Source organism: Scomber japonicus, chromosome 7, assembly GCF_027409825.1.
Source record: "Scomber japonicus isolate fScoJap1 chromosome 7, fScoJap1.pri, whole genome shotgun sequence".
NCBI classification, from domain to species: Eukaryota; Metazoa; Chordata; class Actinopteri; order Scombriformes; family Scombridae; genus Scomber; species Scomber japonicus.
In genome coordinates this window covers 11181043-11194753 of record NC_070584.1, presented here as the reverse complement: position 1 = coordinate 11194753, position 13711 = coordinate 11181043, and the positions used below count along the sequence as shown (strand labels likewise).

At 39.9% G+C, this 13711-nt stretch overlaps 2 protein-coding genes across 2 annotated transcripts; one reads left to right on the top strand and one right to left on the bottom strand.

The window, feature by feature from the left end:
* Positions 1-250: 250 nt before the first annotated feature.
* Positions 251-7409, bottom strand: prdx6 (peroxiredoxin 6). The gene is made up of 5 exons (XM_053321944.1): positions 7251-7409; positions 3132-3288; positions 1582-1725; positions 954-1100; positions 251-601 (listed from the first exon to the last, which is right to left on the bottom strand). Exons 1-5 carry the CDS (start codon positions 7340-7342, stop codon positions 476-478), a joined length of 666 nt encoding a protein of 221 aa, XP_053177919.1. The 5' UTR covers positions 7343-7409; the 3' UTR covers positions 251-475.
* A 1849-nt stretch (positions 7410-9258) lies between these two features.
* Positions 9259-13711, top strand: plpp6 (phospholipid phosphatase 6). Its single transcript, XM_053322332.1, has 2 exons — positions 9259-9935; positions 12471-13711. Exons 1-2 carry the CDS (start codon positions 9446-9448, stop codon positions 12836-12838), a joined length of 858 nt encoding a protein of 285 aa, XP_053178307.1. The 5' UTR covers positions 9259-9445; the 3' UTR covers positions 12839-13711.

Below are 13711 nucleotides of genomic sequence, written 5' to 3'. Positions count from 1 at the left end.
TTAGAGCAGGTTGGTGCTTTCATACTAATGGCTGTCAGGAGGATACCATCAGTGGATCACTGTGCATGTAGTGCCACTTATTGAAATAAAACGTAACTGCAGCAACAGCAGTATGGCAGCCTGTTATTTTCGTTTCAGGATGAAGGAGGACACCTAGTGTTACAGTGAGGTACAGCAGATGTAGTAGTTACCAAACTTCCTCTTCCTCTGATGTGCAGAATGTAGCGTGTGAAAAGACTCAAGACTCAAATGTGTGAAAAGTCGATTTATTACGGGACACAAGGCACTGTACAATGACACTATTAACATTGCTGGTTTGTTTCTTGTACACATTGTGTGAGTAGAAATGTACACAAGTCACCAAACCAGTTAAGTGCATCTAAGCTTTTGGTCAACTTTATGTGTGAATTATCGTTTAGAGACTGCCGAGTCACAGAGCAGTAAACTAGAGGAGGATGCGGTTTTTAGTGTGTCTTCAGGGCTGGGTGAAGCGCAGGTATTTCTTCCCAGATGGCACCTCTTTAGTGGTCACACCGTTGGGGAAGAGAGCAGCGGCTTCAGCATCGGAGAGAGAGGGAATCACCATGACTTTGTCACCAGGCTGAGAGAGATGTGAGAAACAGGGAGTGCATTTAAAATTGCGATGTTTCTTTTTTTGGATTGTCACCAGTGTTTAACTCTTCCTTCATTTAACTGTAGTGACAAGTCTGTTTTCTACATTGATTTTCAGTATTTTAGCAGAAGTGGTGCCTATAATTGTTGTAACATGAACCCTGATCATACAAATAAATAAAAATACTGATCTAGCGGTTTCCATTAGATTATAAAGTTGATGTTAATCGAGTTCATAAATTACATCATCTGTCTGTAAAGAGGGCATGCATCTATGTTTGTTTCCTATAATAACCCAGACATGTGACTGATATGAAGACGATGATGATTCAGCTGTGTACCTTCCAGTCAACAGGAGTTGCGACCTTCTTCTGTGCAGTGAGCTGCAGAGAGTCGATGACTCTGAGCAACTCGTCAAAATTCCTTCCTGTGGTTGCAGGGTAGAGGATTGACAGCTTCAGCTTCTTGTCTGGGCCAATCACAAAGACCTGAAGAGGGTTAAGATGATAACAGTTTAACACAAGCTCCAGGACATACTACACTTTTACTCTTGTCACTTTGTTCCATTTTCATTTACACAATCATGTGTGGTAGTTTTAGAATGCTGAATGTTGCAACATGACTGCACCATTACATTACAGCCTACTTTGGCTACACCCTGCTGAGAAACCAGACAATCAACAGCCTGTCTCACACAACGGCATTATTCTTCTCTGATTTGATTGGTTCCCTAATAAATGTAGGTATTTGCAGCTAAATTTAAGATTAAAGATCAAAGCCTTTCAGTGACACTAAGGTCTTACCAGGGCCGATTATCCTTAAAGAGGCAAATTTCAACCAGCTATTTCTTTTGGCTTTTGTCTCACTACAATAACATCCTCTTTACACATCAAGGGGGTAGTGTGTAGTGATGTAATTTAAAGTACAGACAGAAGTGCACAAGTCTAACACTGAGGATGTGTCTCTTACACAGCGAGCAGTGAGGGGCATTCCATCCTTGTCTCTCTCATCAGGGTCCAACATGCCCAGCTGCACCGCCAGTTCTCTCTTGTCATCAGCGATGATGGGGAAGGGAAGAGTGCTTTCAGCCGCACTGCTGAAGGCCATCACATCCTATGGATCGGGAAGGAACACACGGTTATTGTTAGTGGGTGCATTTCATCATCCTCAGTTAATAAACCTCATCATTGCACCACATGTGTTTTTGTACAATACAATACAATACATGCTCAGAGAGAGAAAACACTTGGCTCAAAAAATACATACAGCTGTTTTCTACTTTTTTTCTTGGTAAGGAGGAGGTAGGAAGATTTAAATAAAAACAAATCAAACAAATAAAGTGAAATATAATATACATTGTCATATGCATATATTATCATAAATGCATTCTCAAAAAAGTACAGTGACAGTGCTTTGTGTTAAGTTCCAGGTATTAATATACATCTACACATAGGTATACTTATATTTCTGTACCAGTCCATGTTATCATTTTGAGCAAGTGGGAGCTTTTATTGTGAATATATAGGAAGTGTTGTTATTGTGAATGTGGCCATTACCAATAAGTTAGTTGTTAAGCAACTTCAAAAGGCTGTTTTTTCCAGGTCTATGCTGCCCTCTGCTGGATAACACTGAAATGCACCACACCACCTCACTGTTTTCTGATATCAATATGGCATGGAAAATTCATGACAATGAAAAAAATATTAATTTGGTTATTAAAAGACAAAGAGCAAATATTGTCCTCTTAACATGTTTTTCTATGTAATTATGACAGTAAATGCATATATAAAAAGGACATGCATATATCAATGTGTATTTCACTTTATTCGATTTGTTTTTATTTTATGCATTAAAAAAAAAAAAAGTAATTTTAGACATTTTTGAATCTTCCATACAACTGCTTTAAAAATCAAAATCCAAACAGTGTGTCTAACTGACACTGGCCCAGTGACACTACTCCCTCTTGGGCCAATCACTGGCCTTTAAGAGGAGGCGTTGTTATAACGGAGCAACCCAGTTAACAAGCCAATCACAAAAAGAGTCCCGCCTGTGTTAGAGGGATCCCATGAATACTTGACCTCTCAGTTCCTGCCAAATACCACATACATACACAATTACAATGTAACTCAGAGTGAGAGGCAAGCAAGAGATACATTTTATAATTACCTTTCAAGATGGATAAAGTTTAACTCAACTGATCAACAGGGTGATAGACTCTGGGACAAGAAAAATAAGTACTACAAAGATCCTCTCTAGAGATATACAGGTTGAGTTCGAAGATGATTACCATTTTATTTATTTATTTGACTTAGACTTTGACTTACTGTAGCTGTCAAGATAGTAAGGCTTTAAAATGTCTTAGTTTTGAGATAATTACTAGAACTGTCACTACACCCACAGTAACCTTACCAGTACAACAAAACCATCCATTCACCTCTTTCTCACACACACACACACAGAGACACTATTAGAAATATACAGTATATACATATATGTGCGTGTTTGTGTGCATCCTTAACCTTGCTCCAGTTGCGGTGATCCTCAACACTGTCAACTGACAAGGCAATCATCTTCACGCCACGCTTCTTGAACTGATCGCTGACCTTAGCGGCACAGGCGAGCTCAGTAGTGCAGACGGGAGTGAAGTCCCTTGGGTGGGAGAACAGAATCCCCCATCTACAAATTAAAGAGGAAATGGATGTTTGGTAATGACGTGATAAGATCTGTTGAACATGTTTTGTACATAAACCAGGCTTACAATCCTTTTGTCCAAAGTGCCATACAATGAGCCTCTCATTCACCCATTTACACACATGGGAATCTACCATGCACAGGCCAAAACATATCAAAGCACCAAAGCTGTATTGGTGAAGAAGCAAATAAGGTCATTGTCATACAGCTGTTTACTCCTGCATCCCTGTTAAAGACTAATCTGCCATAAAGCTCAGTTTTATGGACAGCCATGTTACATCATTCAATATTAAAGTTCAAGCAACCATACACTGACTGAAATAACACTAGAAAAAGTCAAATGTCTTGTGGGGTGGCCAACCAAGACACTTGCATGCTTGAAATGTCTTAGCTTATGTATTCATCCTGTCTTAAATGCACCCATGTTTCCTGATAATGACCAAACTTTCAACAAGATTTAAAGAGAGGCAAGATACAGATACTCTGAAAAGCACAAGAAGTGGAAGTTAAGACATAAGAAGAAGAATTGGCTAAGAAAAGACAGACAATTATGTCTTGGGAGAGGAAATTCCAGCCACAGATTGAAGCAACAGGTGTCTGTGAATGTGGAAAAACTCACGCTCAAGACATTAAACCCAGCTGTGCTCTACTGGGGATGTTCAGAATATTTGACATGGAGTGCTGAGGGGAAAGGCAGACATGAGTTTTAGCGTGTAACATTTGGAATTCATCTCTGAATCACATGGATTTTCGCTTCATATGATTTGTGTGGATTTAGTCTTCAGTGTGTTGTAACTAATCATCACATGACAGAGGCAACAAAAGAGCTTTGCTCCTCCCAAGCACTGTGATCACCTGACCATGGGGTGACCAGAAGCTCTGAGTAGGTTGGAAACAAATACAACAGAAGAGGAAAAAATGCTGGACACCGACACAGCTTCAAACAGGAATGTGCTCAGAGGTTGGAGTTGCTTTTAACATCCACAAGAAGTGAAAAACACTAAAAAGGGTCCACTCATGGGCTATTCCAGGACAAGTGATACTTCACCAAAACAATGTATTTCTTTTTCTGTATGAATACCACTTGTAGGATTTAAAGGGTGGCTGTATTATGTTTGTAGTTTACTCTGCTGGCGTGACATTCAACCATCCATTGCTGAAACAGCTTAATGAGCTTTGAAAGCTGGGATTTCAGCATATGGTTGCTTCTCACAAGCATCTATTCCAGCATTTTTTCCAACTAACGGAAAGAATTTATGCAATCACCATGACTGGGCAGAACCTTGATTCTGATAAGCATATAAGGGACTGGGTCAGAAAGCAAGTTCAACAAACGGAGTCCAACCCTGAACTCTGAGTTGATGAACCCCAAGATGAGATGAGATGGGAAGGGTTCCAGAGCAGCTGTGCAGAGTCTGTTCAATGAACCCTGAGAATGAAGCATATGTGTGATGAATGAGAAAAAAACACCGTCAATAGACCTCTGAAAAATGATTCACTATGGCAACAGGCAAATAAAAGGCATAGCTTCCATTTTAATCCAGCGAACGTTGAGATATTAATGCATGTGCATAAACAGAGCACATTTATCTTTAGAATAAAAGAGCCAGGCTGCAGCTACATCATCACATTTGAAAATATATTCATTGAGCTTTAATTTGACAGGGTAAAAAACACAGGAGGCAGCAACTGAACATGAGAAATATAGTTCAAGATTTTTAAAAATAAAAAAGGACGCTGACGTGATTTGCACGTGAAAAGGTGTTGAGGTTGAAATGCAGCCGATTTGCATCTTGGCTCAACAGCATTCAGTGATGCTGCTCCATCCTGTTCACTCAGAAAATATAAAAATACAATTATAAAGCCTCATACTTCTTTTGTATTTAAACTGAGATTACACATTATGTTCAGTAAACATTTCAGTGCAGGAGCTGCACTCTAACACTGTTATAAGAGCTTTTATTCTGAGCTGAGGGTGACTTCACATTGTGTAATATTTGAATGTGGAGACAGAAACCACTGTTCAAAGAAATGACTGATGCACATAAAAACAGCAACTTTAGGAAGTCCTTGAGTTCAAACACTAATATCCAAACAGATTTAGCTTGCAACAGACAGTAAACTGTCACTAATGAATGTGCTGAATGTGCACTAAAGGAGGACAGGAAATGTCCGTTTCTGTAAGAGGGAAGAGACAGAAAGACTCAGGGTTTGTTGAAGAAAACCTGCAAGTGAGCAGGTTAGCTTCACAGAGTCAGTTACCATGGTAACTGATCCAGAGTTTAAATTAGCTCTCTTTCTGGAGCTGAGATCCCAAACTTTCTCTCATCTCAAACTCAGAGTTTTCACTAATCCCACTTTCTGAAACAGGACCCAGGTTATGTTCGCTCAGACCAGTGACCAGTAGGATGACCAGTAACAATGTTGCAACACCATATCTGCTTAGTCACTGTGTGCCCAGCCTTCAGGACACAGAATTCACCCTCACTGTTTCAGCCTGTAGCCTACATTACATTTTAATTATATGTATTCAGCTTTAATCTGACTGGGACAAAACACAGGAGGCAGCAACTGCACACTGAAAAATAAGATTTAAAAAGTATATAGATCAAAGACAAAGAGATATGACTGGAAGGAAATCAATGTTTCATCTATCAGTTATAGTGTGAACTAAATATTAACCACCTAGTTTGTAAAAAGTTAGACAATGTTTTTTCCACAGGCCAATGTGCCAAATATTTTGTTTTTGTCTGGCCAAGAGTCCAAAATCCAAAAAGATTTGTTGTGTATTTTTGCTTCATTAATGACTCAAACTGATAATGAACTGATTCTGTAGAGTTCTGATTGGCTGTGTGTTTCAGCTCTAGGTGGATGATACAGTCTTAAAGTAATATTGAGTAACTCTGATATGGTTTTAGAAAAAAGACAAAAACCCACTAAATCTAACAGTCACCAGTGTGAACATCACACAAAAAGCACTTCAATAGAGTTAGTGGACCATCACAAAATGAAGCTGTACACCTTTACACTAACAAATGCAATGCTTTGTGTGTGTGTGTGTGCGTGATATAATGCATGTAACACCACCCCTTTCCTCTCTGGTGTTTTGAAACAGCCGAGGCTAGCAGCCAACACGGGGGTGTAACCACTGAAGCGCAGGTCCAAGTTCTCACACACATACACACAATACTGTCTTTGTCCTGACTGTGTTCATGCCCTTCAATGAATTGGTCAGAGAGAAAAAGAGAAACACTGTGTCAGTTGCTTTCAACTGAAAGTGACAGAATATAAACTAACTCTTTTTTAGTATGTAGCTAGAGTAGGTTGCATGTGCATTATAACATTTATGTACAAAAAGCCTCTGATTTTACTTCTTTTTTTATAGCATTGCATTATTTAACATCAGATTATGCTTTTATAAAAATAACAAACATGATCATACATGTGATGGAGTATTATAGAGTTAGGGACTTTATGTATGAATGCTTTGATTGTTATGATCTAATATTAGGCCTACAACAATAGCACATTATACTCTTTTACTTCTGATACTTCAAGTTCATTTTATTGTCAATAGTTTTATATGTAACATTTTGAATACAGGACTAGTTTAGTATTTTTATATTGTGGCATTGCATTTTGTTTTACTTTAGAAAAACACTAATCTAATCTCACAGGTACCCTTGTGTAACCCCATCTGTGGGAGCCAGCAGGTGTCGCAGCTCTCAGTGAGGGGGTTCAGGTCTCTAAACCACGCGGCTTGGCTTCTGAATGCAGACGGATTCATTCTTTATCGGATCAAGAGCTCAAACTCCGCAGCCTGACAATAGGTTTCCAAATGCAGCTGCCGTGGCGTAGTTATATGCAATGATTCAAGCGCTTTCATTGACTCACAATACACAAATAAGTTCTATTGTAATGTGTTTATGCGACGCTTGAACACTTACGAGCTGCCCAGGAAATCGTGAAACTTGATCCTGCCGATGGTGGTGTCGGCGTCGAAGTTGGGGAACACGTCTCCCAGCAGAAGTCCAGGCATGGTGGTCTCTTCTCTGCAGCTCTCACGCTCACATAAGAGAGGAAACTGGTTAGTCTGTGGTCAGGCTAGTTATCACATGCAGGGAGGCAGGGACACGGAGAGGCGGGGCTCACTTCCTTATAGTTTCATTGACCAACCAGAGCACACCCCAAAAAAAACAAAAACATTTCACAACTTTATTAAATGAACAATAACATTGGACAAAAAAAACACCTTGTTTATGAGAGTACAAAAAATACATTAAGAACTGAAAAAATATATATTATTAATTATTATTATTATTTTATTTTGAATGTGTGAAAGACAAAACAAACATGAAAACACAATGGTCATACTGAAAACAGTGAACTTCCACAGAACAGTAATCATGATGTAATGCAGATTGTACTCTTGAACACTTATTCAATCCCACCCCTACTTCATAAATCAATAATTTCTAGAATAACAGCTTCCTCATATGTATGAATATATAATAATCTATATAATAATTATTTCCTATACTAATGCATATAATTTAATACTAGTACATACCATCATACAATTTCTTACTATATTATATGTAATGTCAATATATACATCTATATTTACTGTAATCAATAAATAAATCATTGCTACATTTGTCAAAAATAATAATATACATACATACATACATACATACATGTATATCCTGCACATATACATACACATCACCATATATACATATACATCCACATACGTACACACATATAAACATACATACACACACACACATACAAACAAAGGTTTTTGATTTAACAGGTCAATATTGAAATCTCCACAAAATTGTTTTGTGACTCATTTTAGCAAAGGTTTCCTCCACCCAGTCTTTAAACACATCAATACTAGAGCCTGGTGCTCTATACACAACTAATGATTACATTTTTTTTTTTCCTTATAAATTTGGGTTATACATTCCAGAATATTATCAACTGCTGCTTTCATATTGTCCAAGACCTTGAATTTCAAAATGTTGTCTACATACATAGCAACCTCCTCCCTCTTTAGTTTGTCTGGTTAAATACCTAAATTCATAACTGCCCACTGACACCGAATTGCGAGTTGATTTCGGGTGCGCAGTGCAGGATTATATTAAAGTGGATCTCTTCTGAATTTACATCTCTGCACTGAAGCTGGTGTACGCATCTGTGGTGTGGTTCAGTAATATGTTCCAGCAATTAAAGCATCATAAAACACACTTAGTACAAAGTCGACAGAAGTAAAACAAAACAATCAAAAAAACATCGTTTGATCGTGTTTCCGCTGTTTGAACTATCACCAACAGTGGTTTGGTGAAAATAAAACCTTAATTCAAGGCATTAGACGTTTAAATGAAGTTAAAACGTTGTTTTTTCTAACGTCAAACAGTTAATTCACATTCGGTGCTCACAGTGATGCCGCCCATCTATGCATAAATATTGGAAACTTCTTCTTCTTCCTTAAAATTGGATTGGCAAATCAGCTAAGACGCAATACCGCCACCTACCGGGCTGGAGTGTAGGTGTCGCGAATTTGAGGTCTTACAGATGTGGTAGTGAATTGTGTTTTTCATTTTAGTAGTGACAAAAAATATATTCAAACATTGATTTTACTGTGCAGAAAAATATTTTACAATAAGAGTTAAAGTGTTCTGGAAAAAAATGTCTATTATGGAATAATAAATATTATGAAAAACCAACAACAACAATGAATTGATCTTCCAAGTATATTATTAACATTATAAATCCACTTTTTATATAGAAATAATTACAGCAATTATCCACCAAACCACAAAGTTGTTTTTTTAATTTAATTGTTTTCATTTTAAGGGTCAATACCATAGACTGTATGGTCATCAATACACACACAGAGTCAGAATAAATCACTCAAAGCAACATTTATGGTAAAAACTCAATTTCCCATGGTGCTTTGCGGTGAGGACAACAAAGATGGCGATTCAGCTCGGCGTTACTGGACGTGCAGTGAATTGTCAAATGTACAACAGATGAGCTAAAGGACCGACAAGCCGCACAGCACTGCAGAAAACCCCTCCACTGTGGTGCAGCGACAGCACACTGACCTGCCTGCGTCGGTAACTTAAGAGACTAGATGCCCTCTCCAAAAGCCAAAAACCCCGGTCGCGGTGGAGGAAGCCCCGTATTTGGTAGTAACAACGGCCGGTATGAGTTCATGTCGCTGACAAAGCCACTGAACCGTTCCTCCCCGCCGCCTCACCTCCTCCAGAGGCAGGGCTCCGACCCGAACACCGCCCGGCTCCGAGCCTCGGAGAGCCCCACTCGGCGCCGGGGCTCCAGCTCCTCTACCGGGAGCGGTCAGGGGATGGCGGAAGAGGACGGTATACGGATCAACCCCTCTTTCATCCGCGTAGCGCTGAGCTCGCTGCTTGCCATCGACCTGTGGCTGTCTAAGCGACTGGGGGTGTGTGCCTGTGAGGACTCGTCCTGGGGCAGCGTGCGTCCGCTAATGAAACTGATAGAGATATCTGGACATGGTATCCCGTGGCTGGCTGGCACCGCTTACTGTCTGTACAAGAGTGACAGTGCTGCAGGACAAGAAGTCATGCTCAACCTCTTCATGGGTAAAACAACACTGCTGCTTATGTTCCTGCATGTGTTGACTCACTTATCGACTGGGAATTCACACACACACTTATACATACTAAGGCCACTTTTGGGGACATTACATAGACTTATATCAATTTCCTAGCCCTAACCCAAAAATCAGCTTTTTCTCAATTGGCTTCACAGTTTTTGTCCCCAGTTGGAAAAGCCGTCCCCAATTAACCGGTCTATAGTCTGCAATGTGTTCCCAAAAGTAGGCTCAGTCAAGTCCAACACACACAAATCTTTTCTCATGTCTATGCAGACAAGTTTCTTGGCACCGCTGACGTGCAGTATTTGAGTTTTTCTTTCAGTGGCAGGTGGTAGGTTACAAGACAACAAGTATGTTTCTAAGTCAGTGTTTTCAGGTTAGAGAAGATGTGATGGTGCATCTCTTGTGTGGGTTGTCAGATTTGCAGAGTCAAACTGTATGGTAGTGTTTAATTGTGCTGAAACAATTAGTTGATTAATCTGGTACAGAAAATGAACTGACAACAGCTCTGATAACAGAAATGCTGAACATTGGTTTCAGCTATCTAGACGTGGGTGTTTGCTGATGTTCTCTCTTTCATGTCATTCTCAATGCATTATCTTTAGGTTTAGGACTGTTGGTTAGATTCAACAAGAAATTTGAAGAGGTGAACCTGGGTTCTAGGAAATTGAAATGGGCACATTTCACAGTTTGTTTGTTTACCTTTACTTTTTGCAGTGGTTAGTGTAAGAGATGTTTAATTATGCAGCCCATACATCAGTGGAGATTGTAGACAGGTGTTCTGGATGTTTGGTGTTGAAAATGTTTATTTACTTGATCAAGGAGAAGTAAATACATGATCAGTACATGTTATGTCCTGATGCTTCCTTCACTTCTGAAGTTTCTGTCCTCCAGGGATAGTCTTTAAACTACACAGATAATGCCACAGGTTGAACCATGCCCAAATATGGGCAGATCCAACACATCTACAACATACAGAATTTAGTCTACTGGTCTAAAGACAAAATATTGCATTGCATGACAGAGTTGACATAGATGACACATCCAACACAATAAACAACCTCTGCCTACAGTTACCTTCACCCTGTTCGGGAAAAAGAGGCAAACGCATATCTGACCTCGGCTGCTATAGCAACACTATCGGAATGCCTCTTGTTTTCCCCAAAATGAAGAGACTTCACTATCTCAAGGGGAGACTCTTAAACTCTAAACCAAGATTTGGTGTGGCCTTGCGATGACTGCAGAGCCTAGTTTGACCCAGTGCATGCCAATGATGGAAAATTCCCTGACACAGTTCAACTGAGAAAAGAAAAGGGTATTTTTAAGAGGAAATACTTTTCAGTGGTCATTTAATATTTACCAGTCATCTCTCCACCTGAATATCTGATGTTGGACAGCAAGCCTCCTGTACATTAAATATAGATGTGACTTATCATGGAGGCTTCTCAGGTGAGATAGAGAGAGGTGGACTGTATGACAGTGTTTAAATGTATGATTTTGCATGACAGCACCAAACCACTAATGTCACTGAGTAAACACACTGGATTAGAGACTTTTCAGTCACAATTGACCTGCTCCTGGGCAAGTTAAGTCCAGGCCACAGATCAAAATCACAACAACAAAATCTGTGACACAATGTTTAATAAAAGTCCTTTTTAAAGGGCAGTGCATCACTTTTTAAATATGGATTAGGTGTTGCTAAAATGAATAAAGGCAGATTTCCATTTAGCTGCTTCAGTTTGAGCGTCCTGGTATCGTGCATGCCAGCTGACGGTCATTCTGTCATGAGTTTCTGGGACACTTGAGTGGAACAGAGCCTTCGTTATTATCATCAGCAGCACTTTTGCTTTTCCTGCTGTAACAAGACAAAGTGTCTACTGTGTATCAGGGCATTGCTGTTTATTTACACCTGTGTTTGACAGTAATTTGTGATAAAGATCTATAAATGTGAACTCAGGATTTCAATGAACTAATATTGTGAAACTGGCACTTCACCTAACGTCTAGGGCATCATAGGTATTACGTGAGTAAGGGCATGCATTGATGTCTGCCACATTCTCTTGTCTAGTCTTGATACGACCAACAGAGGGCGACAAAGCAAAGAATTTAACTTATAAAGCTTTAAAATGAGTAAGCCGTATGTGTTCCTCTCTGGTCTACAATAATGTACAGTTATGTTCTGTGAGTTTATAGGCAAGTTATTGATGCTAATAAACACCACAGAAAATATCAGTATACAGCATACAGAAGAATACAGAATTTTTTACTGCTGTTTGGGGTTGATATTTTATAACGAAATATACAAAGTTTTTAATTAACATCATTTCCCTCACAGAATCATCAGTTTCTATAGTTGTTATGCAAACATCTACCAATTACAGTAGCTTCTCTTTATGCCTCCTAAATATTTAATTCCAGTGTCTTGCATGTGTTTGCCAAAGGCTTTTACATTAATGTGATTACACTGCTGTTTCTCCAGTATAACACATCTCCCTCTTCTTCTCCTCCTTCATGCCTGCAGGCCTGCTGTTGGATGTGGTCCTGGTGGCTATTGTTAAGGCTGTGGTGCGTCGGCGTAGGCCAGCGCATAACCGCATGGACATGTTCGCCACCTTCTCCGTGGACCGCTACTCCTTCCCTTCCGGCCACGCCACCCGCGCTGCTATGTGCGGGCGTTTCCTGCTGGCCCACCTGGTGCTCGCCGCACCCCTTAGGTTCCTCGTCCTGCTGTGGGCAGTCTTGGTGGGGCTGAGCCGAGTGATGCTGGGCAGGCACAATGTGACTGATGTGATGTTTGGGTTCTGGATGGGCTATTGCCAGTACAACCTGGTGGAGATGGCATGGCTTTCACCTCAAACTCTGCAAGGGCTGCTGGGACAGTTGGTTTAATGTTAAAACACTGAAGGAGATACTGTCTGTTTAGATATGGATGGTACAAGCACCTGCACATCTTTTTGTCTTCAGATCAGACAAAGTGTACTTTGACTAGAGAAGAGCACCACTATCATACAGTTTTCTGCTGTTATATTACAGTACAATAGCATCCAACCTTCATTCTAATTAATCACTGACTACCTTTCCTCACAATTAATAATACAGGAATTTAATCAGAATAGACCAGAAAGGAACATATTTGATCAATTTACATACTGAAGCCACCACACTCACTACAACCACCTCATTTGCACTCTTACCAGCCTGAATCATGGACCATATGAAGTATATGAACAGTTGTTTTTGACACTGAACATTGGGAGCAGCTTGCCCACATGTCTTCAGTTGCCATCTTTCTTTAGCACAAGATGTAGGAACTGAGGTTGATATTCACCAACTGATTTGGCTTCTCAGCAGTTCATGCTGTGATTCCCGTCCAGTCCTTAAAGGTCTCCTCTCCTTTCAAAGAGCAGACTCAATTTTTACTTCCCTCTTCCTCACAACTACATCTGATAGGATTAGACATATAATTGCTTCAAGGTGACACACCCTGACCTTGACAAACATTAATTTCACCAATTTATCTCTCTCTGTCATTCTCATTTGTTTTTCCATCACATATCCAAGGCCAGGTCACACTGGCATTAAGCTGAGTGTTTCCAGGCCAGGAGAGATATGTTATCCCTCCACTGTGTTCTGAGTGTGCCCTGGGGTCTACTACCAGTTGGACATAGCCCAAAAACCTCTAGAGGGAGGCCTCCAGGAGGCATTGTGACCAGGTGCACAAACCACCTCAGCATGGTCCTTTTGATGCAAAGGAGTATTTAT